The sequence below is a fragment of the Micromys minutus genome (assembly GCF_963924665.1).
Source record: "Micromys minutus genome assembly, chromosome: 20".
Classification (NCBI taxonomy): Eukaryota; Metazoa; Chordata; class Mammalia; order Rodentia; family Muridae; genus Micromys; species Micromys minutus.
The window spans coordinates 14,303,030-14,329,514 of NC_137955.1; the positions used below are offsets into that span (position 1 = coordinate 14,303,030).

At 39.3% G+C, this 26,485-nt stretch overlaps 1 protein-coding gene across 1 annotated transcript in view; it reads left to right on the plus strand.

Annotated features, from left to right (window-relative positions):
* The window catches only part of CDC20B (cell division cycle 20B), a gene marked incomplete at both ends in the record, with an annotated part of 52,900 nt that overhangs the window by 25,175 nt on the left and 1,240 nt on the right, over positions 1–26,485 (plus strand). The window contains 8 exon segments of the mRNA XM_080933735.1: positions 2,691–2,784; positions 8,835–8,948; positions 14,379–14,575; positions 15,685–15,779; positions 16,612–16,708; positions 16,712–16,822; positions 18,874–18,999; positions 19,504–19,621. Of these exon segments, the coding sequence (XP_080789861.1) occupies positions 2,691–2,784; positions 8,835–8,948; positions 14,379–14,575; positions 15,685–15,779; positions 16,612–16,708; positions 16,712–16,822; positions 18,874–18,999; positions 19,504–19,621 (952 nt within the window).

Sequence of the window (26,485 nt, forward strand, 5' to 3'; positions counted from 1 at the left end):
TATTTTTCAGTACGCCTTTGCAGTCGTTTGTGAATTTCTTTTAGATCTATTCTTATGCTTTTAAGATCTCAGGAGCTCACTCTAGGTCTTTTGGGTACACTGTATGTCAGTAACATGTTTTTCAGTTTGCCAAATTCGGTGACTGGCTTTTGAAGGACACAGTGTTTCATCCCAAAGGCTTTAAACAAGGGAAGCCACAAGAGTACACTTCAGTAAAGACTATTCATCTAGGATGTGTCTCTTTCTGTGCTTCCTATGTATGCTGTTCAAGAGGAAAGGACATGCTGTGAGTATAAATTCTAATTGTTTTAGCTCATAAGAAACAGAAAACAAATACACAGAACAGGTCTTTCATTCATGCTTTCATGCTGAGTGTGATCCACTCAAGGGGTTGGGTGTTGGATAATGTCAGGGAGTTCTATGAAATCATTAGGAATGCTGCTGGGCCTCATGCCTGGGCCACTGTTTTCTCACCTTCTGCTGATAATTAGATCGCCACTGCCTAGCCCCTTAGGACTTTTCTTCCCTCTTATCCATACTGTTGGCAGTAATGTTGGTGGCTCTGTGAATACATGATGGGTTTGCCAAGACATCTCTTGAAGCAATTGTTAAAGGGAAGCCTGGTGTCACTGAAGAACCTGGGAGAGGATCATGGGAACAGTGGTACCATACGGTAGTGAGCATATGCTGTTGTGGTTAGGTGGGAGGCAGATAGTGTTCAGAGTGAGGAGGACAGCACAGCGCAGCAGGAAGCATGTGTGGTCTTTCTGTGGTCTCCCCTGGTCTTCTGGAGGATCTTACCACAACGAGAGCCTGAGTAGTTGTTGAAACTTCTAGAACTCACATTAATTCGGCTGGGCCTAAGCCACTATTGAAAGTATAATGCAGATCACACATAAGAAGGGAGCCCATGGGTACCTAGAAGAGAAGCATGTGCTAGACAACTCTGGAGAATTTGAAAAAATGAGTTGATAAAGTCTATTACATCTGAGACACCACACTGAGCTCCTGACCAGGAGGCTGTGTTAGGGATGCTAGTTTATAACAGTGGTTCTTAGCTGAGGATTTTGTTCCTCACAACATATTTGGTGCGTTTTCCACTGTTATCATTCTGGGGAAGGGCATCCTAGTGGGTGCAGGCCAGCTAAGCTGCTAAGCACACCAAAGCACAGGTCAGCCCCAAACAAGATATAATTACCTGTCTTGAACTATTAATGGTGCCAAGGTTGAGAAACTGCTTTGTGGTCAATTATTTAGCTTGAATATACAAGATCCATGACTCATTGACTGGTAATAGTTACTTTTGATAAGTTGAGGAGTGAGTGAATTTGATGCACTGTCTTCAATAATGGCTCAATGTCACATTAAGGAAAGAAGTCAAAGCACTTCCTCTTGGTATTATTTAACCAAGAGTGAACTCACTTCTCAGTTTTCCACTTCACCCTCCCTGTGTTTTTCATCCATCTTGTTTTTCTGGTATATGGTTGAGTCTGTGCCTGTCTGCGTGCTGTCTTGTGAAGCTATCTCTCTTCCTGTTCAGTGTCTGTCTGTCTGTCTGTCTGTCTTTATGAATGTCTGAGTGAGTGTCCCTAGCAAAGGTTTGTCTTTTTTCTTTTTTTTTAATTGAACAGCACAGAACATATGTCATGGGGAAGGAATAAAGGTAGATGCTGAAGAGAAATCTTTAACGGAGTTTTATAAGGAGTTGAGTTATTGAATCCAACTGACCCTGATAACGAACAGTACTGCAAACTTCATTGTTTACCAAACACTATCTGAATGTTGCAGACAATACTTATGATGGATATTAATTTTATAAGGGTGTTTCAGCCTCTATTTGCTGTTTCCAGAAAATAATTATTATAACACACATTTCTCTGGGAAGAGTACATCACTTAAAATTAGGGCTATGCATTAGCTCAGGTTGTAAAAGTTGATCACACAGGAAACTTATGGCAAGTAAGGTTAACTATTACATTGTTCTCTTAAAGGTTAAACAAACAGGCTGAGCACACAGTAGGACAGCAGTCTTAAGTGACCTCAAGGTGCATTGGTAACTCTGGCTGTGAGGTCCAACAAAAGTTTCAGTCTCTTAGAATATAAGAGATATTTTCATCACACTACATTGCCACAATGGAGGAAACCAAAATATTAAAAATGTGCTTGTAAAGAGAATTATTTCTGGACTGTGGAGACCAAAAATGAATTTTCTCTGCTTTACTCACTTATCTTTATGTATTTTGAAAATGCCAGTGCATGCTTTTATTTGTACTTATTTCTAATTTTTCTACATAGTTTTGAACAAAGTTGGGCAAAAAAGGTCAGAATAATATTCTATGTACTGTCCCAATAAAACAGCAATTATATTTTTGTGTTTATGGAAACTTAAAGAATTTCCTTAATCTCTTTGAGGTTGGCTATTCTCATTTCTCATGAGTAAAGGTTCTATTGTTGGTTTGTGATTAGACTGTTTATTAAGTGTTTGGGCTGGAAGAATAAAGAAAGCCTTTTAGTTTAGCTCAGTAATCCCTGCTGTATGGTGTTGCTGAGGTTAAAAATAATCTAAGAGTCTCACACTGTGAAAGCTTTGACCTCTCTAGGGAGTACTCAGCTGCGGTGTCTTCATTCATCACATCTGAGATGCACACGTGTGCTCCTAACATGTTTTCTTTTTGTGCATTTGTTCCCAGCAATGCCTCAACTGGCTATTTTCAACCCAAAAGGGAGTCCAGCAGATTGATGGGAAAATGTGTCTCTGTGAAGAGTCCCAGTGTGTCTGGACAGGTATGGGGCAGAGACTTGTTATCTACTGTTCCAGCTGTCCTTTGTCCCTGCCTCTTTCAGTCCTTCCTTACCTTAAAATGTTATCTATATTCACTGGACTAAGTCAGCATCATCATACAAGTTTGATAACTCCCATAATTCTGTGCTCTGGCCACCTTCACCCCCAAGTCAGATTTTCTAGAGGTTATCATTCTTAGTTCTCCCATCAGCACTTGCTGTGCTTTCCTCTGCATCATGCGAGACAGCCATTTCGTATGAATTTAGACTCTACGGGGACTCTTGAGCAGCAGACAAGAACTCAGCTCCCCACTTACCTCATTAATCCTTTGGTTCCTGGAGGTGCTTCCACCACACTTCACAAAACCAAGCCAGACTCATTAGTCAGTGTCCTTATCTTGTTAACGTACAGCTGGATTCACGTTGGCAGCCTCCTCCTCTAGTCTAACTCTGTTTCACCTGCTGGCTATTCTGTTCTTAGTGAACATGTCTACAAAGCTGCTGTTTCCCATTGGCATCCGTGATCTGATTCTCACCATTGATAGCATGACCATACATTGGCTGACGCCATTCCCCTCTTTTCTTTGGTGTTCCCCCACCAGTCTGAAGGGCAGGCTGCCCACTTGGCCTGCTGTAGAGCTGTAATCCTGGAACTCCTCTCTCTCAGAAACTAGATTCACTATTTCTGTAAATGTCTGTGACACTCACATTTGAGTCAAAGTTTGATTGGCTGTAAAGCTCAGTTTCACTCCATGTGTGGACACTGTTTCCTAGTTCATATGGGTTGAGAAGTCCCATCTTGTTCTGACTTTATGTATTCTGTATGCTGCCCAACTTCCCCTCTGGCCACTGTGAGCAGCATCTCCTATCACCAGTGTTCTGGAATTCCAGAGTGATAAATATTGGCATTAATACTCAGCTCCATTTCATTGCATGTTAAAAACAACATTTGGTGGACTGACACAAACCATGTAGGAAAGGATATGGAAAGCAAATGTGTTTTCTGGAGATGGCCCACTGTTCGAATGGTTTCGATGAATATGTTCTGTGAGGCATGGACCCCAGAGACTTTATCCCAGGATGGTTTCTTACTGCTAATATGCTTTTCCTATTAGACATTTTCTACAGATCAATATGAAGATGTACTTTTACATAATAATGCTGCTTAGATGAATTAGTGACTTTATAGAATTCCTAATTTGATCAAAATAATTTTAGAAAGAAAGTTTAAGGAGGTGGTATTAGTTTTTTTGCTAGAAAGATGTAATAAAGTTAGAGTCAAGAATAGATGTGCCCCTTTCTCATAGAATAGTAAGTAAAGGGTGCATAATAAGGAATACAATGAACTTTCATAAATTGCACTAAGAAGAGAAATAGGCTTGGGACAATTTTGTGATCAAGGGAAAGCCTTCATTCTAGGCCAGGTCCAAGGATGAGGCCACATGTGTACACTATGGTAAAGCAAGGCCATATGAAACTGTTGCTTTGAACTTATAATGAGCATATAGAATAAAACACTGATTTGAACTCACTATCAAATTCCTCTATAACTCCTCTTTGTGTAACAATTTATCTATGAGGTAATTTTATAGATAACTTTTGTCTAAGAAGATATAAAAAGGTTGAGAGAAAAAATATTGTGGCTGTTGGGGCTGTGCTCTATCAACCAAATGTGTATATATATGTGTGTGTGTGTGTGTGTGTGTATGTACAATATGTATATATGTCTGTCTGTCTTACATATGCACATATGTAGGTATATGTGTATGTATATAAGTATGCATGTGAACATGTGTAACTGATGAAACTGGTGTTTGGGTCTGGCCAAGTGTGTGTGTGTGTGTGTGTGTGTGTGTGTGTGAATGCATGATTTCCTTTCATTTTTTTTTTTTTTTTATTTTCACAGGCCCCTAAAGAGTTAAAAGAGTTCAGTTTCTCAGCAGGCATTCTTGCTGGCTCCAGTGCTGATCCCTTCAATCACCTGCTGTTATAAGCAAGGTGGGGCAGGGGCTGTCCATACCTGTGTGCAGTGGGCCTTTACATAAAGTAAAATTCTCCAATTATTCTTTCTTAACTTTTTCATTTAGTTTCTTTTTCTTGTATTTTGAACTAATTATTGCTACTTCTGAATTGATTTTTCTGATTTTTTCTTCTTTGTTCTATTTTTTAAAATCTTACTGTTTTTCTCTCTTCTCTGGCAAACCATGTTATTACAATTTAAATTTGACTATCTCAGTGAAAGTTTTTTGAGACAAGGTTTCCCTATGTTGTTCAGGCCAGTGTGAAACTCTCTGTGTGGCTCAGGCTGTCTTTCAGTTCCCAATCCTCCAACCTCTGCCTTCTCCACTTAGGACACCCTTGTTTTAATCTTTAAAGGGTCATTTCTTTATAGCACTTCTTTTCTTATGTAATTTGTAGCCAGCTATTATTAACCCATTATTTACTATCCAGAAAAATCTTGTAGTCTGCTTTCTAGTGCTGTCTTCATTTTTTTCTTTTTTTCTTTCTTCCTTTCTTTTTTTTGGACAAGGTTTCTCTGTGTAGCACTGGCTTCCCTAGAGCTTCACTGCCCAGCCTAAAGTATTTTTCTATGAGTTATCCACTCCCGATTAATCCCATTAGCTTCATGGTAGGCAACCCCTGTGACTTTTACGTGTTCCAGATGGGCCCAAAACGAGGATGGAGGGGTTGGAGGTGAATCCGAATGACTCTAAAGCTCAGTGAGGTAATGCTGTGGACGTTTCTAAAAACATCTTAGGGCAGATAAGATTTCGAACACACGAAATGTTTGTCTCTGAGCTCCCAACACATTCTCTTCTCTACCTTTTCTCTCTTTTGAGGCTTTGTGTTTTTTTGTAGTACTGTTAGCGAGGACTATAGACCCGAACTCTGTAGACCCGAGTGCTGTGTTAGGACTTAGTACCTCATCTCAACATGCCAAGGATATGTGCCTGTTATTTTCCTTTTGAAATAAAATCTTGTAAATATGGGTTGGACCTCCGATAAAATCGTGAGCAGAGAGAGGGAGGGAGAGAGAGGGATGGGGAGAGAGAGAGAGGGAGAGGGGAGGGAAGGGGAGACAGAGAGGGAGAGGGAGGAGAAAGATAGAGAGAGATAGAGATAGATAGATAGATAGATAGATAGATAGATAGATAGATAGATAGATAGATAAAGAGAGAGAGAGAGAGATCCTCGATTCTGAAGAGGAGCACTTCTGTGCTCTTAATTTTTCATTAAAAGTTTTTAGGCCCCATCATTTAGACCTCCATACATATCTAGTTTTTAAGGCCTGTATTTCCTAATAGTAAAATGAGGGGTGGGGTGGAAATAGGTATGTAAAAATGAGTACATAGTTCAGGTTTTGAACATGTTCTTTGGGGGTTTGCTCTAGAATTAGACTGTGGTGATGAGAGGAGAAATCATCAGCCCCCTTTTCATAAATAATAATACATTTAAAGCAGAATAAAATATCTGGACGGTGCCCTGCCTCCGCACCCCCCTTCTTTCTTCTCTGTTCTCCACAGCTTCTTTTTTCTTTTGAAGTTCTGCTGTTGAGTGTAGGAACCCAGGAGCTTGCACACTCTTGGTGAATTCTCTGGCTTAGTCCTCTCCTTCTTTTGTCTGAGCAGCAGTAACTATATTCTTCTAAGATGATATTTTATCAGATTAAAACAAACCCTCAAAAGGCTGGGCAAATGTGTCTTTTACAGTCTAACAGTTTAGATAATATATAATTATATTACAACATATAAAACATTTTATAAGGCATAAAGTATTTATACATGTGTAAAAATATCAAATATAATTTATGGGAATTGATTTTATTTTCCAACATGTGGGCTTTGTAGATTGAATTCAGGCTGTCAGATCTGGTGCCAAGGACCTTTATCTTTTGAGCCATCTTGATAATGTTTGTTCAGGTTCAATTTATTTTTGTACATTTTGAAAAACCAACAATCCTTTATCAAATCCAATTATCAAATGTAGAAAATTACTTGCTTCTTCTCATCTCTTGATCATATCTTACAGAATGGAAGTTCAGTGTCATGAGTTTTGTTCTTAGTGTTCTATCTAAAAAGTAACCACAAACCCCAAGTCCATCCAGTATTTCTCCCAGGCTGTTTCTAGGAGAGTGATAGTTGTCTGTGATACACTTTGAATTAAAGTTTGTGAAGAACATAAGGTCTCTGTGTAGATTCAGTGTTTCATGTATGGAATCCAGAGGTTGCAGAAGCAGTTAACAGTTCTCTTTCTCCACCATGTTGCCTCTGTTCTTTCCTTAATAATAAGATGAGGCTGTTAGTGTTTCTAGCTCGCCAGCCAGTCCCCATCAGGCTTCTTGGGTCTTCGTCAGCACCACACAGGCCCAGTTACTGCAACTTGTGAGTAAGTCTTGGAGGTGGGTAATGTTGGTCTTGCTATTTTCTTCTTCTCCTTCAATATGTGTCGACTACTTTTCCTCTTCATGTCTCCGTATGGCTTAGAATTACCTTATCAATATTCATAAAATAACTTGCCAAGTTTGATTGTGATTGCATTGACTCTTGATCAAATAGGGAGGAATTGGCACATAGACATAACGAGTGTCCGTATTCTTTTATGTGCATAACCTCCTGCATAGATATTTTTTCTTTCACCAAAGTTTAAAATGTATTTTCATATACAAAATTTTAAAAGATTTACTTATTTTACATGTGTGAGTATACTGTAGCTGTCTTGAGACTCACCAGAAAAGGGCATCAGATTCCATTACAGATGGTTGTGAGCCACCATGTGGTTGCTGGGAATTAAACTCAGGACTTCTGGAAGAGCAGTCAGTGCTCTTAACCACGGAGCCATCTTTCCAGCCCCTCATTCACATATTTACATGTTTTTTTTTGAGATTTATACTTAAATATTTAAATTTTGGCTTAATAATATAAATACTATTTGTTTTCAATTTTTAAATTTTAGTTGATGTCATATAAGAATGCAATTGACTTTAATATTAACTATATATTCTGCAACTTGAGTATAATCACTCATCACTCATTAGTTATAAGAACTTTTTTGTTGTTCTTATTGATTGATTGATTTTGTGTGTGTGTGTGTGTGTGTGTGTGTGTGTGTGTGTGTATGTGTGTGTATGTGTGTGCACTGTTGGGGCTTGAGTCCAGGTCCCTGTATACATTTGACAAGAACTGTATATGAAGAGTTCCTTATCTCAGTTGTTAATGTGTTGGGTATCGATTTTGTTAAAAAATATTTTGTAACCTTTTATCAGAAAGCATGAATGTTTTCAGTAGCTTCAGTAGTGACAGTTACAGCAGTTCATAGTGAACCCCAAGACAGGCATTTATGAGTAACAATTGGCTTTCTTGGTATAGCACTATGAGCCTCTTGAGTTTTTATCAGAAATCATTGAGTCACAGAGACCGCAAGTCACTTGTTATCTTGTTTCCAGTTGGTGTACGTATCATTATCGGGTTGATCATGCATCGAGGGCTAGAGATGAGAAGATAGTGGTCAGTGGTTTAGACTTTGTGGGGATTTTTGATGAAAATGTAGAAGAAATGATAGAAACATGGGCTCAAATAGTCACGGGTAAAATTAGCCAAAAACTAGTAGCTGTATTCTAGTACAGTATGATTAAAAGAAAAGGTTAAGATTACTAAGTTATCAACTATTTATGAACAAAGACAGAGTAGACTTAGATCTTGAGGGTGACATGGATGGGTTGAATATGCAGACATACAAATTCCCTTTTTAAAAACTTTCAAAGGACAAAATGAATATTCAAAGTCTGACATGGTGCGCTATGTATCCCTCATGAGACCTTTGTCTATGTTTATGTCTGTCATGTATGTAGTCTGTTAATTAGTGCCACCAAATAATTTTTAACTCTTATTAAAAGTTTATACTGAACCCTTTTGTATTTTCTTTCCTATATTCTTTGTGTCACAGTTTTATCAGAGTGTCTACTTTTTCTCATTCTGTAGTCTCTTACCATCCATGGGAGAAAAACTGTATTTGTGGGATCTTAGAGATGTGTGTTTCCTGCTTGTTTCCTGCAGGCTGTAGAGATGGAGCCAGAGATGAATTCTATTTTAGGAGATTTAGCAGTGTCCACTATTCAATATGCCAACTGGAAGTGAAGATTCATCTCACTGGCCTTCGGAATGACTACGATAAGTCAATGCTTAGATTACCAGTTGAGCATCTGAAATAACAAGATGCAGCCTGTGCTCCCACAGAGACCTGAAGTCTTATTCCAAAAAATCCAGGTGGCCTATTTGTTTCATATCTATACAATGTACCATGCAACAAAGTTAATATAACTGACATGTTTTGGGCACTACTTTAAGTTTTAGGAATAGGTATTGTTGGTGGTAGGGCATGAGTATTGTTTCTCACTAGTACAGTTTTGTTTTATTGAGTCAGAATGAATTGACCTGATGTTAACCTACTTTTATACATGGATTTTAAATGTGGATATGTCCAATCTGTAAGACATTGGGTGTGTTAGGTGCCTGTCATAATTTTTGGAAGACCCTGCTAATTCACAAATGCCAATATAGAATGTAAATTGCGAGTTATAAATCTCAGTGAGATAAAAAATACAGGTGTAGCCATTTAGTTTGGGATTTGTTGACTAAGAAAAATTTAAGAAGAATGAAGACAGTTTATACTGTGTGTGTTACATTGCACGCATAAAATATAGAAAACAAAAAAATCAAGAATAAATTTAGTGTTGTTACAAGTTTGTGAAGCAGAGGAAGAAGGAGGGAAAACTGCTTCAAATTCTTTATGAAAGGAGTTGGCATGATGGAAGAGCTTTGGTAGATCAGTGACAGTAAAGTTAGTGGCCAAAATAAAGGGAATGTACGATGGATGATTGGGCTGAGAGCAAGGGTAAGCTTCTCTGGCGAGGGAGGGGACATCCACAAAGAGGTATAAGCAGAGGGGAGTAGTTCTCCACTATCACACACTTGAAGCTATTTCTGCCAAAGAATTTATTGTCCTGAACAATTAGGGGGTGTCAATTCCCAAGAAATATTAAAAACTCAACACTCATATTAAGAGGCAACTTCCGTGCCCACGTTTTCTTCAAGCCTAGCTCTTTACTTTCCTTCCTTCAATAGTAATTCCCATAGGTTTGCCTTTATATGTTACTTAGCCTTTTCTGTTGTAGCCTTTAATATTTTCTTTGTTCTCTACATTTAGTGCTTTACTATGTGGAGGGAGGATTTTCCTTTCTGGTCCAGTCTGTTTGGTGTTCTGTAAGTTTTGTTATATTTATAGAGGCATCTCCTTCTTAGGTTGGGGAAATTTTCTTTTATGAATTTGTTGAAAATATTTTCTGTGTCTTGGAGCTTGGAATCATTTTCTTATATTCTCATTATTCATAGGTTTGGTCTTTCATAGTGTCCCAGATTTCTTGGATGCATTGTGTCAGAAACTTCTTAGATTTAACAGTTTCTTTGGCCAATGTGTCAATTTCTTCAATCATATCTTCTATGCCTGAGAGTCTCTCTTCCATCTCTTGCATTCAGTTGGTGATATTTACATCTGTAGTTCCTGTTCTCTTCCCTAGGTTTTTTATCTCCAGGATTCCCTTAGTTTATGTTTTCTTTATTGTTTCTATTTTCATTTTTCAGATCTTGAACAGTTTTATTCACTTCCTTAACCTGTTTGATTGTATATTCCTGTATTTCTTTGAGTGATTTATTCATCTTTAAAAGCCTCTGTTATCTTTATAAGATTGGATTAAAGGTCATCTTCTCATGCTTTGACTCTTTTGGGATGTCCAGGACTTGCTATAGTAGGATAGCTAGGCTTGGTGCTGCCATATTTCCCTGGCTCTTGTTGATTGTGTATTCATGCTGGCCTTTAGCTATCTGGTTGTCCCTGGTATTGCCTGGGTGTTCCTAATGCTGGCAGGACTCCTTGAGAAACAGACAGAGCTGTTCTGATAATGGAGCTCAGGAAACAGCACACTGCTCACCTCTGCTGGCTGTGTTCCAGGTGGATCTGAATGTTCTTGTCCCCGCCCCCCACTTCCATAGGCCTCCTTTGGGAGTAAGGCAGAGCTGTGGGCCTGAGGATGGAGCTCAGGGGACAGCATGTAGCTCACTTCTGCTGGCTGTGTGCCAGGTGGACCCATCAGGCAGGGGACTGGTTAGGAAGGGGTTCTAACCTGGATGTTCCTGGGGCCCCACAGGTCTCCTTGAGAAGTCAGGCAGGGTCATGTGGCAGTGTGCAGCTTACCTTTCTTCCTCAACAGTCAAACTTGTCAAAGATGTTTATATTGATCACATCTGTCTTTTTCTGGATTGTCTTGAGTCCACTGTGGTGGGATTCTAAATCTCACCACCCTGTTCATTGGAACTACCCTTCTAAATACCCCGATTTGCAATTATGGAAAGATTTCTTTGGGTTGCCTGCTATATGTGTCTGTTTAAAGTGGAGACATAGGCTTCCTGACTTTATAACTACTCTGTTCTGGGCCTTTGGCTAGTGCCTGGTCCTCTTTTGTCTCTCTATGCTCTAAATAAAGGTGTGCCCAAGGATCATTTTTTGCATATTTTCTATTTCCATTTTACTTTCATGGATCTATTGACTTTTGGGCTGGATGTCTTTATTGTGTGTTTATATTGATTGCTTGAGGTATTATATTATAACCTACATGTTCTCAAGTTACCGTATCTGTAATATGTTTTACATGACATTGTTTGAGAACCCTTTCATTGTATTATAAAATAAAAAAATTGGCTAAAACTGTAACTCAGTAGATAAAGCAATTTTCCTACAATCACGAAGACCAAGGTTTGGATTCTAAAACCCAGGTAAAATCTAAGAAACCATATAGTTATTTAGGTACCTGTGATTCAGCACTTAGGAAACAGAGATGAGTATTCCTTGGTCAAGCTGGCTAGCTAGACTACCCAGAATTAAGGAGTTGTAGGGTCTGCAAGGAACTCAGATTTAATAAAAAGGGAAGGATTGAAGAAAACTCTCAATGTCAGTTGGGGTCCCTACACTTACATTTGAATATGTTTCTATACACCACATACACCACCTCTCCCTCTCTCTGTGTCTGTTTATCTGTCTGTCTCTCTCTGTCTCTGTCTCTGTCTCTCTCTTTCTTACACACACACACACACACACACACACACACATACACACACACACACACACACACACACACACACACACACACAGAGTAAAGTAAAAAACCAAAAAAAATTTTGTAAGAGGAAAAAATAATTCTTTGTGTTTACTCAAATATTTTACTAGTTCTAATGTTCTGCTTAATTCTTAAAGATTTAACTTTTTCTTAGTAGTGGTAGGGTTCCTTGAAGAAATAAAGCCAATAGAATATAGATATATTATAAAAGGGAATTTGCTATATTGCCTTATACAGGTTAGGTAGTCTAGTGGCGGCATCTGTACATGGACAGACTGAGAGTCAATAACTCCTCAGTCCACAGGCTGGACATTTTAGTGGCCACAGTCCAAGTGCTGAAAGCTGGAGTAGGGTCTGATGTCAGAGGTCGATAGCAGCATCAGTCACACATGCACTTGGTCAGGAAGAGGAGACAAAGGCAGGCACATGTTGCACGGTCCTTGGATCTCTATCTGGAAGGCATCACTCACTGAAAGCAGTTTTTCATCCCTCATTTGGCTTCTCACAACCCCTAGCTGAGCTGTGCCTTCTAGGTGTTTCTGAATCCTGTCGACAACTAACAAACTCTCTTAAGTAACTTCTCTCTATTCTGGAGGGCTCCTTTGAGCTTTTTTTTGTTGATCAGATTAACATGGAATTCTAAGTTGGAAGATTTTACTTTTAGTATTTGGAAGATCCTGTTTCATTGATTTTTGGTTTCTCTCCTTTCTGTTGAAAACTAGAATCATTTCAAGCCTCTTTCTTCTTATTCCAAGTTTGGCTCCAATTACGCCCATGTTAGGCCTTTGACTGTTACTCACCCCAGCTGCTCTGCTATTTTTATTTTGCTACTGAGCCCATTAATGGATGTTTTAGACTTTGTTAAATTTAATGTAAACATTTACATCTATGGCTTTTATAGCCTGTGCTTCTGTTTTAGAGACTTGTATTGTAGTTTCTACCTTATTAATTTTAATACTTATGCTTCTTATCTTTCCTTTATCCAGCAGTTCTTATAACCAGGTTATCTTGAGTTTTCATCTATTGATTGTGTTTTCTCTTCACATGTGTTCAATAATTGAATTATATTTGGGACATTACACATACTATATTACTTTCACTTGGAATCCTCTTGAGAATGTTGATGCTTTTGCCTTAGTTAGGGTCACCCTTTAGCTCTGACCTTACTGTTTTGTCTTATGTTTATAATCTCAGATCCATTTCTTAAGCCTTGACTGCTTGATTTGAGTTTGTTTCTCATATATGTGGCTCTGTGTCCAGGCTGAGGCTTCAGTAGATGCTTTAAATTTCTGTTCCTTATTTCAACTTTTGCTAGGCTACCTGGAGTCTCTTCTTCACTCACACAATTAGCTGCTAGGCTGAAACGTGTGTGAATTCTTGTACTTAAACCTAAAGGACACGTTTCTTTGGCTCCTCTATTCAAGATTTCCCCTCACACTTTGACTTTCCAACCTCCCTGTCACTGACCACAGAGAAGATAGTCTGTGTTCCAGGTTTTGCTGTAGGTGCTGGGTGAGGACAAAGTCATATAAGAAAAAAAAGGTCACTCCAGGGTTCAAGTTGGAAGAGGCTTCTCTGCTGAAGTTAAGGTCCAGAAAGGAATTCTGGCCCTACCCGACTGTAGCCTCCAGGAAATAGCAGCTGTCATGTGCAAGCAGACACAACACTCTCTCTCTCTCTCTCTCTCTCTCTCTCTCTCTCTCTCTCTCTCTCTCACTCACTCACTCACTCACTCACTCACTCACAGCCTGGCACAACTTGTATCCTGGCCAGAGTCTGCTTTGGTAGATTGGTGTTGCACAGTCTGAGCAAAGGAAGGGAGCACGATGGAAGCCGTGTTTATGAGCTAAAGTTGATACTGTGGGAAAGGAACCTTTCAGCTTTTGTAACCACTAGGCAAAGGCCCCAACTTAGTTGCTTTTGTGGATTATGCTTAATAAATCCCGCTAAGCAGGACAGAGCCCCCCCCGAAAAAAAAGGTGAAAAATTCTCCCTTTGGGTGGATAGGTTGAGTCTTCATGCTTTGACTTCCTGAGTTAGTTTACCTGTTTTTACTTTACTTTTTTTTTTTTTTTAGTAGAAATGATGGTACTATTTCTCATATAAATAAGACGTGGCTGGTCTATATTTTTATAAAACTATGTGGCATTAATTTTTAGAGGTCTATTAGGTGAGATACATCTAGTGAATGAACACACTAAGTAGAAAAAAGATATTTTTACATAGTTTTTTTTTTAGCATAAATGCTTCACATTGCTCATTAGACTGACTCTTGAACCAAATTCTGTTTCAGTTTTTAATTTTTAAACTTTCAATGATCTGAAACCACAGAAAAGTTACTGGTCTTTCTCCCTTTCTTTTAAAGCTGTTAATTTGAAAATATTTCCAATTGGGTGCACAATCATGCTAATTTCAGTTTTTTTTCTCATAGATCTCCATATCCTGGACTGGAGTTCTCAAAATCTCATTGCTATAGGCCTCCGATCCTCTGTATACATCTGGGATGGGCAAGACCACAGTTGGAACGAAAATATAGACTTAAGCATCTTCTGTCATTATGTGTCATCTGTGTCCTGGATGAAAGAGGGATCATGCCTGGCTGTTGGCACTAGTGAAGGAGAAGTGCAGATACAGGGAACATTTCCTCCTGGTGTCCTCTGTGCAGTTGATAGATAACTCTAGCATATCAATAGAGAAACGGGATTAAGTGAGGTCCGTGGAGCTACAGGAAGCAAGGGAAGACAAACAAAATAGTTTTCTTTCAAATGGCATTTCTTAGAGACCCAAGGGTACCTTCTTTCATTTTTCAAACAATATTTCTGTTATATTTCATTAAAAACTCTTTCAAACTCAAATTGGACTTACAAAGCCTCTAGCTTTGGAACCCCGAAGAGAGGATGCCTTTTCTGGTTTTGTTCACCTGAGGTTGTGCTAGAAGTAGAGTGATGTAAGATGACTTTTATTTTCCAATAGGCTGTCTGAGATGACCAAGTGTCTGTCAGTCTAATTCCTCATGTCACTATTACTATGACTGCTTTTAGCAGCATCAAGAATGTTGCCTGGGGCTAGGTAACCTTGGAGGTTGGGTTACATCATAAAGTTGATTTATTCCACAGTTAGCCTTCCCCCTTTGTGTCACACTGTCTTCTGTACCAAAAAGAATGGAGTCTCAGGAGCAAAGTGAGTTCTGACTCTCCAAGTGTTCATACACCCTCATTTTATCCACACAGTCTAATTAAAAGGCTGTGCACCTTAGGCATCCTGCATTTTGGAGTAAGGCTGTACAATTGGTATTGATATTCAAATAATCACCAAAGCTCCAAAGAGCAAAACTTTTCTTGTTTATGAAGTTTTGGATGAGAAATACTCAGCAAGTGTCTTTGTTGGAACTGTAGGTAAAGCATGAGATTTTGCAGGGGTTAGAAGCTCAATAATGGTTTTCAATCCTTGGTTGCATATTGGATTCATTTTAGGTGCTTCATAATGAACAACACATTTCTAGGCTCTACCCTACCAATAAGCCATAACTGCTGACATAGGACAATACTCTTCCCATGGCCCCAGTATGCAATCAGAGCAGGATGGCCATTAGAATGAACAGTACTGAGTTTTCTCTTAGTTTATAACAGGCTGCCTATATCTAATTATTTGCTCTAAGGTCTTTGAGAACATAGCAAGCTGAGGAGAAGACAATGTTATGGATGCTCCTAATTGTTGTTCTTTTTTTTTTCTTCCAGCTATGGGATGTAGTCACTAAAAAGCAGCTGAGAAACATGCTTGGTCATTTGTCAGTAGTTGGAGCCTTGAGCTGGAACCACTGTATCCTCAGCAGGTAAACAGACCGGATTTGAACTGGTGTCTGTCTCACCAGCTATGGGAGCTCACTGACCATAACCATAGCACTTAAAGACAAAACTGAATCTATAGTGAAACAAAACAGCTCACTAGGCTTTGCATCTCTTACCCCTTCTGTCCCAGTAGGTGTTCAGGTCTTCTGATATGTGTCCTGAGAGAATCTTGTAATTGTCTAATTTTGTCTTTTTCATGATGATTATCATGGTCCTTGTCTTTTCTTCTTTCTTCTTTCTTCCTTTTCCTCCTTCTTGTATTTTTAAAGACAAGGTTTCTCTGTGTAGCCCTGGCAGCCATGGATCTCACCCCGTAGAACAGGTTGGGATTGATCCTCCTGCCTCTGCCTCCTGAGTGCTGAGATCAAAGGCCCACCACTGTTGGGCAAAATTTTCACCTTTGTTTTTTCTTACACTCTTATAATATTAAAGCTGTTAGAAGAGTCTATTTTGATTCCAATTTTGAAATGCTGACAAACAAATCTGTTTTGCCTTTTTCCCTTTTGTGTAGCCCTGACTGGCCTTGAACTTAGAGAGCAGCCTGCCCCGGCTGCTGAGTGCTGGGATTAGCTGTGTGGACCACCAAGCCTGGGTAAACCTAGTTTACCTGTGAGAATAATCACGAAGGCAGAGTACACCCATTCTTCAAGCCCAAGGGATTTCCATCTGTGTTTGGAAATGTCCTAATAGGTCTTTCCATAGTTTGTTTTGAACTGTGCTTTTTCCCATGTTTTCTCCTGGTTATGAGGTAGAGAGGCTTCCCCCCCCTCTTTTTTTGTCACATAAACCTGCCTCTTCTCTTCATCTCTAATTCAGTGGGTCCAGATTGGGACGGGTCCACCACCATGATGTTCGGGTGGCCCAACATCGTGTTGGAACCCTTCACCATAAGGAGGCTGTGTGTGCTCTGAAATGATCACCTGATGTCAGGCAGCTTTCCAGTGGGTATAATGATGGGTTACTGATAATATGGCCTGGTGTGCAGGGCATGCCACTGAAAGTCATACCTCAGTCCACAGCAGTTAAGGTAAGAAATTTAATGGCCTAGGTCTGCTTTTGCAGAGACCAGTAGCTATCTCAGATAAAAGAGAAAATTAGCCAGGCCTAGTGGTACAGGCCTGCTATTTGGGAGACTAAGACAGGAGGATGGGAAGTTTGTGTCTGCCTCCATTACAGAGTAGATTCAAGGCCAACAGATGCAATTTTGTGAGACCTTGTCTCAAAAAGTAAAATGAGAGAAGGGACTGTTTCATTGTGGCATACATAATGCTACAGGTTCAATTCTCTGGACACACACACATACACACACACACACATACACACACACCCCAACAAAACAAACAACAACAATAAGACACAAAGTGAGGAAGACTGCATTGCCTTACTTTGGAGCAAGCAGGCAAAACTCCAGAAGACACATGGAGTTTAAAGCACTTGGGTTTAGGTTCCAGAACCCACAAGACATCTCCCAAACATCTCTAACTCTTCTTCCTCAGGATCTAGTACTTTTTCTGACCTTCACAGGCACCAGATACACATTCTTGCAGGTACAACATCCATGCATATAAAATAAAGTAAATAAGTTACAAAATAAGAAAATGGATACAAATGTTTAAGAAAATCTGTAAATGCAGGTAGTTAAAAGGAAGACTAGTTACAAGAACAGCATTAGAGAAATACAGCATCAGGACAGTTCATCCCTGCCAAGGAGAAACACAAGGTAAAGCACATAGGATTTGTCACATAGAATTAGTTCACAATTACAGTCCACGAGTTATTAAGTAACATGTTAAACTTCAAGTACCCAGGAATACAATAGTATGCTTTTGGTGCTGGTGCTTTAAAAATTTATAGTTGTTTGGAAGGCTGTTATAGCCACAGTTTTAAAATTTGGAATTTATCCAAAGATATTTAAGGTACTTGTCAGAAACAAAGATGCAGTGTGTGTGTGTGTGTGTGTGTGTGTGTGTGTGTGTGTGTGTGTGAGAGAGAGAGAGAGAGAGAGAGAGAGAGAGAGAGAGAGAGAGCAAGCAAATGCTGGATGTAACATAAAACAATTTACTTCTCATTTAAAATGTTAACTAACCCTATACACACCCCCCAATGAATCCAGTATTAGGACAGCAGATTCTGATGGAATGTAATAAGATTAGTAAAAATAATAACTCAGGAGCCTGGAGAGATGCTTGAGCAGTAAGAGAGTTTGCTTCTCTTACAGAGGAGTCACAACTACTTACACAAGTCCTATAACTTCAGTTCCAGGAGATTCAACATTATTTTTAGCCTCCTCAGGTTACATAAACATACATACCCACATACACATGAATAAAAGTTAAAAACATTAAAAATGAGAATGATGCAATGTATGTGAAAACACAGGGATAATAATCAATAGAAGAAGAAATCAGTGTAAGCCCAATATTTGCTACTCTGTAAAATACTTTGATGCACAGAAAATGACATGCAAAAGTGAGATTAGAAACAGGGATGATTGCAGAGAAATGTTACTGAAATAGTTATAAAAGTTCTCTTCAGAAGTTGCTAGTCATCTCGCCTATCAGTGCAGTTATGAGATACTACTTCTAATTTTTCAGTTGAGTAGAATTATTTGAAATAAATTGATCTTCCAAAGTGTATTAAGATTTGAGATGCCTGAAATTTGAATTGACCAGTAGCTTTGTGCAGCTTTCTTTCACTTACTGTTATCTGGAAGACAAAAACTCTGTTGGATAAAGTGAAGGCTGCACTTCAGTGCAGACCTCAGAAGAGCCAGGAGTTTGTTCTGCCATAGTGTTCTGCTCCGTGAATGTTTAGCTTGCAGTTTTTTTGTTGTGCTGTTTTGTAGATTTTTTCTATACTAAAAGTGCTGAAAATTGTTAGGGAAATGTTCTATTAGGCATCTCCCTTTTCAGCAGTGGCCTCTCATCTCTGGGGAATACTTTCTGGAGGGTACATTGGCCCTCACGTGAGAGAGCGCTGCAGCTGCAGACCTGTAGGCTTTGGCTACCTGCACACATCTTTCTCCAGCTTGCTTTCTCCAGGGCTCACCTACCTGTGTTATCATTTGGAACTTTATAGGCCATGAAGTGGTGTCCCTGGCAATCTGAGATTCTTGCTATTGGAGGAGGAATGAAGGACGGATATCTGCGTATTTTGGATGTAAATACTGGGAAGAGCATTCAGACTCCAAGCACACACTCACAGGTAAGCATCTGGAGTCCATCTTCATCCCAAATATGTAATTTATTATGAAGAAAAATTACAATAGGATGTAGGATCGCACCTTTTCTTAGTCTCTGAGTCCAAAAGAAATACCAATTCTTATGAATGTGTTTTTTCTACAATCTTTTAACTAGTAAGTCCAGTGTTAGTCCAATTTTCATTTCTTCTCATCTTCCTTTTTTTTCTCCATCTCTTCCTTCTCTGCTTTCTCACCACAGTTTGACTCTGAAACTTGTATGTAGTATGGCTATCCCTGGCCAGTGATCACAATTTATTTAAATTTTCTTGTTCATTGCACTGGAGCCTTGGTCTTTGGATGCTTTGGGATAAACTCCCTCTGGATGGATTTAATTTCTAAAAATACCGAGTCCTCGCTGAGGCTGGAGGATAGGTGAACAGAGCAAAATATAGTTTAGAATCAATTTAGGCACATTCACCATGCATCAAAAGTTGCTAGCATTTGGTGTTTTGTGGTCCTCATTATAGATTTGTTCTCTCATCTGGCTACCTCAGACAAAGGAGATTGTAACTGGCCAAGGTGCTCCCAAGAATGATGTGGCACTATGGACCTGCCCCACACTGTCCAGGTCTGGTGGGTTCTTCGGTGAGTGAATGCTATATACCTATCCATGGCAAAGTGTGCTACAACCAACTGGGAAAGGTCTGATGAGAGACTGAATCTTTGATTTTTAACATCAATAGAGAACCAAATCCTACACCCACTCCTCCCTCAGAACATAGAGATAAATGTTTTTAAATTTGATTGTACTTGTCTCTCTCTTGAAAGTGTCCAGATTACTCTTTCTTGAATATGTGTAAATAAATAAACTTAGGCTTGCTGGGCAGGCTGGGGCCTACTTGTAACCTTAGAATTTGACAAGCAGAGTAGAGAAATTATAAATTTCAGGCTAGCCTAGGCTGCAGAGCAAGTTTGGAGTCTACTGGGCTTCACAGTAAGATCCTATCACAAGCAATAAACAACAAAGGCCAGAGGTTCATTTGTTATTTATTGAGCCTTTAGCTGCAAGTACATCAGTTTTAAACCTGCCTGACTTTTTTTTCTGTCTTTAGAGTGAATCCAATGAATTCTTGTAACACTTACCCTCTTAAAGATTGGTTAGGGCTGGAGAGATGGTTCAGTGGTTAAAAGCACTGACTATTCTTCCAGAAGTCCTGAGTTCAATTCTTAGCAACCACATGGTAGCTCACAACCATCTGTAATGGGATCTGATGCCCTTTCTCGTATGTCTGAGGAGAGCAACACTGTACTCACATAAAATTAAATAAATCTTAAAAAAAAAACCCAAAATCAAAACCCAAGAATGTTTGAGTTCCCGAATACTAATTTTCATCACTAACCTGATGGTTCCTTTCCTATCCAATAGTTCCAGCTGGATGGTTGCTACACAGAACCTAATTGTGTATTCAGATACAATTGGAGTTCTGGTTTAAACAAGAATAGTTTCTTCCTCCTTCTAAGAACTTCTAAAAGGCTTGGGTGCCTCCTGTCTGTTGTGAACCCTTGAGAGGACATGGGTATGGTGTTCAGTGTCTCCCAGATCCACCTGGAAATTCTTATAGGGAGCTTGCTGAGGTACATGAGGAGTTCATAACTGTGAGTTTTATTTTTGCTTCTTAATTTCTACTTGGTTTCACTCTGAGCCCTAAAACCACAGGCTTTTCCATCCACACCCCAGTGGCTTAATGTTATTAATAAATACCTAGACCATAAGCTAGACTTGCTCCCTAACTAACACTTTTCCCCCGTTTCTTTTTATTATTATTTTTATTGGATATTTCCTATATTACATTTCAAATGTTATGCCTTTCCCCCTACTCCACGTCCCTCCCCCTCCTCTTGCTTTCTTGTGATCAGGCTGATGGTTAGCTGCAAGCATCTTAATCTGTATCAGTAAGGCTCTGGCAGAGCCTCTGAGGAGGCATCCATATCAGGCTCCTGCCAGTAAGCTCTTCTTGGCATCAGCAATAGTGTGTGGGTTTGGTGGTTGAATATAGGATGGATCCCCAGGTGAGGCAGTCTCTGGATGATCTTTTCTTCAGTCTCTGCTCCTCTGAATGTCAGACCAATTTCTTTCATAAACATTGGTGCAAAAATACTCAATACAATTCTGGCAAACTGAATCCAAGAACACATCAAAACACTTAGTCACAATGATCAAATAGGCTTCATCCCAGGGATGCAAGGATGGTCCAATATACAGAAATAAGATGGTCCAATATATGGAAATCCATCAAAGTCATCCACTATATAAACAAACTCAAAGGGAAAAAAAATCACACGATTATCACTCTAGAACCTGAGAAAGTATTTGACAAAATTCAACACCCCTTCATGTTAAAAGTCTCGGAAAGATGAGTAATTCAAGGCCGATACTTAAATACAAGAAAAGCAATATACAGCAAACCAGTATCCAACATCAAACTAAATGGTGAGAGACTTGAAGCAATCTCACTAAAATCAGGGACAAGACAGGGCTGCTGACTCTCTCCCTACCTGTTCAATATAGCACTGGAAGTATTAGCCAGAGCAATCAGAGAGCAAAAAGAGGTCAAAGGGATACAAATTGGAAAGAAAAAAGTCAAAATATCACTGTTTGCAGATGATATAATAGTAGACTTAAGTGACCCCAAAAATTCTATCAGAGAACTTTTAAAGCTGATAAACACCTTCAGCAAATTGGCTGGATATAAAATTAACTCAAACAAGTCATGAGCCTTCCTCTACTCAAAGGATAAACAGGCTGAAAAAGAAATTAGAGAATTGACACCCTTTTCAATAGTCATAAATAGTCATAAAATACCTTGGTGTGACACTAACCAAGTAAGTGAAGGATCTGTCCAAAAACTTCAAGTCTTTGAAAAAGGAAATTGAAGAAGACCTCAGAAGATGGAAAGATCTCCCATGCTCATGGATTGGAAGGATCAGCATAGTAAAAATGGTCATCTTGCCTAAGGCAATTTACAAATTCAATGCAATACCCATCAAAATTCCAACTCAATTCTTCATAGAGTCAGAAAGGGCAATTTGCAAATTCACTTGGAATAATAAAAAACTCAGGATAGCAAAAAGCATTCACAACAATAAAAAAAACTTTTGGGGAACCACCATCCCTGACCTTAAGCTGTATTACAGATCAATTGTGATTAAAAACTGCATGGTACTGGTACAGAGACAGGCAGGTAGATCAGAAATAAACCCACACACCATGGTCACTTGGTCTTTGACAAAGGAGTAAAAACATTCAATGGAAGAAGGACAGACTCTTCAATAATTGGTGTTGATTCAACTGGCAGTCAGCATTCAGAAGAATGCAAAATGACCCTTCCTTATTTCCTTGTACAAAGCTCAAGTTCAAGTGGATCAAAGTTATCCACATAAAACCAAGTACACTGAAACAAATAGAAGAGAAAGTGGGGAAGAGCTTAGAACACATAGGCACAGGGGAAATTTTCCTGAACAGAACACCAATGGTTTATGCTCTAAGATCAAGAAATAATAATGTAATCTCATGAAATGAAAAGCTCCTGTAGGGCAAATGACACTGTCAAAAAGAGAAACTACCAACCAAAAGATTGGGAAAAGATCTTTATCAATCCTACATCTGATAGAGGGCTGGTATTCAATATATACAAAGAACTCAAGAAGTTAAACTCTAGAGAATCAAAGAATCCTACTAAAAATTTGGGTACAGAGCTAAACAAAGAATTCTTAATTGAGGAATATCAAAATGGCCAAGAAGCACCTAAAGAAATGTTCAACATTCCTAGTCATCAGGGAAATGCAAATCAAAACCACCCTAAGTTTCTACCTCACACGAGTTAGAATGCCTAAGATCAAAAACTCAGGTGACTGCAGATGCTGGCAAGAATGTGGAGAAAGAGGAACACTTCTCCACTGTTGGTGGGATTGTAAACTCGTACAGCCACTCTGAAAATCAGTCTGGCGGTTCCTCAGAATGTTGGACATAGTACTACCTGAGGACCCAGCTATACCACTCCTAGGCATATATCCCAAAACAGCTCCAACATCTAACAAGGACACATGCTTCCCATATTTATAACAGCCTTATTTATAATAGTCAGAGCTGGAAAGATCCCAGATGTTCTTCAATAGAGGGATGGATACAGAAATTGCAGTACATTAACACAATGGAGAACTGCTCAGCTATTAAAAACAATGACTTCATGAAATTCTTAGGCAAATAAATGGAACTTGAAGCTATCATCCTGAGTGAGGTAACCCAGTCACAAAAAACCCACTCATGGTATGTACTCACTTATAAGCAGATACTAGCTCCTAAATCTCAGAATACCCAAGAAACAATTCACACAACTTATGAAGCCCAAGAGAAGGAATGCCAGAAGGTCAATACCTCAGTCCTTCTTAAGAAAGGAGAACAAAATACTCAAGGGAGGAAATAAAGTGACAAATAGAGGAGTAGGGATTGGAGAAAAGATCATCTAGAGACTGCTTCCCCAGGGGATCCATCCCATATGCAGTCACTAAACCCAAACCATATTGCTGATGCCAAGTAGTGCTTACTGGCAGAAACATTATATGGATGCCTCCTCAGAGGCTCTGCCAGAACCAGATTCATACAGAAGAGGATGGTTGCAGCTAACCATCAGACTGAACAAGGAGACCCCAATGAAGGAGTTAGTGAAAGGACTGAGGACCAGAAAGAGTCTGCAACCCCATGGGAAGAACAAAATGATCAACTAACCAAACCCACCATAGCTCCCAGGGACTAAAACATCAACCAATAAGTTTACATGGAGAGACCCATGGCCCCAGTGCATATGCAGTAGAAGATAGTATTCTCTGGCATCAGTGGGAGGAGTGGCCTTTGGTCCAGTGAAGGCTCGTTTTCCCAGTGTAGGGGAATGCCAGTGTGCTGATGTTGGAGAGTGTGGTTGAGAGAGGGAGCACCTTCATGGAGGCAAGGGTAGGAAAGATGGGATTGGCGGATAACATCTGAAATGTAAATGCAGAGAATATCCAATAAAAAAGAAAGAAAAAGACATAACTAAAAAAAATAAATGACAGGAATTTGAGAGCGAACAACAGGAAGGTGAGAAAGGATCTTAGAGGAGTGGGGAATGACAGTAATCAAAATACACTGTATACAATTCTCAAAAATTAATTTATTATATGAAAAAGACACCTGGTGTAGGTGACTTTCTAGCTTGCAGGTAAGACCTGCCCTTGATGTGGATTCTTTGGTCCATGGAAAAGGAACAGCATGTAGTGTCATTGATGATATTCATACAGAAAACAAAACTTGCAGCTCACCCAGCAACAATATTCTTAGAATTTGAAGCCACAATCTCTCCTCAAATGAATATTTTTGTCTGAGGTAAACATGTCATTTCCCACTACTTTGTAAGTTAAGACTGTCACTGCTGTGTTTGGAAGGGGCTTCGAGAACATGCTGCTTCCCCATCCCCACCCCGAGTCATTTCTCTAGAAGTTTCTGTTTAATTTAAGTCAAGCTAGCTTTCAATTCCAACTTTGGAAAATATTTGGGATTCCCCCCACACCTTTTGCTATTCTGTTTTATTTTTTTCTTTTTAACACATGGAGAATGATAAGGCATTTTAAACTGCTCATTTTCTATTGAATATAATAAAGACTTTATCCTTGGGATAGATTAAAAAGCATTATTTTAAGTTAGCAGTATTCATTAAAGACTTGTGCCTAGAACTTAGTGTGTGGGAATGAATGGGAATGTTTAATGTGTTGGCAAGAGAGATCCCTATGCGACAATATTCTGTGTGAATCGAATGCTGCAACTGTTTAGTATTTCTTTTGATAGACAGCTTTCTGTCTAGGAGATGAAGAAAGATAGTAGCAAAACTACTTGGAGCAGTTCAAGTGTGAGACTACAAGTCTGTGCACTGTGAAAGGGCTTCATTTTTAATTATGCTTGAGTGTCTGTGGATATGTGTACCTGCTAGTGAAGGTTCCCTGGGGGCCTAGATGAGTTGGGTTCCCCTGAGGCTGAATATACAGGTAGTAAGTTACCTCATGGGGGGCAGTGGTACAGGAGCAGTGCACGGATTTAACTGCTGAGCCACCTCTCTATCCCCAAGAGACAGACTGTTTTACATTTCTTCCTTGTGGCTTATTATAGAATAAGCTTCTAAAATTAATTGTTAAAGTTAAAATTGTGATTTGATTATCCCCTCCCTCTCTCTCTCTCTCCCTCCCTCCCTCCTTCCCTCTCTCTGTTCCTTTCTTCTTTCGTGTTGTACTTGGGATCAAACCAGAGCCCGGCACATGCTGGGCAAGTATGCTAGTCTACAGCTAAAGATGTCCTAGATTTAAAGTTACTCAACTTCCCACTTGTGCAAAAAGATAACTTTCTTGTACATTCTTGTACATTTCTTGGACATTCAAAAAATAAACAACACGGATCTATCAATGAGACTTTTAAAATGAGAAGAAATGGGCTGAAATAATTGAAAAGCTTTGGTGCAAGGTTCTGTTTTTTTTTTTTTTTTTTTTTTTTTAATTTTGAAGACTTGTTTTAAATTATGTGTACACGTGGCTGAGTATATCCATATGCGAGTGCGGGAGCTTTCAGAGTCTAGAAGAGGGAGTTAGACCCTGGGGAACTATAGGCAGGTGTGAACTGGCTGACATGGGAGCCCAGAATCAAATTCAGGTCCTCTACAAAAATAATAAGTGCTCTTATCTGCTGAGCCATCTCTCTGGGTCTGCTTCTATGTCCTTTTAAAGCACACATAAACACACACATATGTATGTAGTTTCTATATATAAAAATATAATGTTTTATATATAAAATGTATGTTTAATATGTACGATGGCCTTCAATAGGAAAAGAGCATTGAGCTGGCCATAGTTCTGGCTCTGCTGTTTATGAGTGGTGTGTCCTTGTGTGAGATGTTTATTATTCCCGCACATTTTATTCATTTGTAGACTTTGGAGTTATATTACTTTAGTGAACCTAATTTTATGTATCAATATTCACAGGATGAGTCCCACGCCTGGTTCTTACTGGTGTATGTGTTTTGTGTGTGCATAAAGGAGTGACTTGTGGGCAAAACAAGACCCTGAGCTCTAGGTTATATCTCCCTCAGATCTGAACAGTGCTACACACTCCTTCATGCTGAAGTACTTGTACTAGAGATGATGTCTCAGAGTCCCTTTCTCATCTGACTTGGGAGAGCTCCTGGTGTTAGGGTGAGATGAGCCCCTCTTCCCGTTGGGATTCCACTGTGTCACCAAATACTGTCCCTCTCAAGCCTTCTCTGGCCCTGTTCTCTTTCACATACTTTTTGTTCTAATCTCTTCTCATGGAATCATTTTTGTCTATTTTGGCCCAGGGTTTTGCTTACAGGGGCCACTGACTGTTGTGCTAGGCTAGGTTAGTCAAAAGGACTGCAGGAGAGGTTGAGAATGATAGCTGCGTTTTCAAAACAC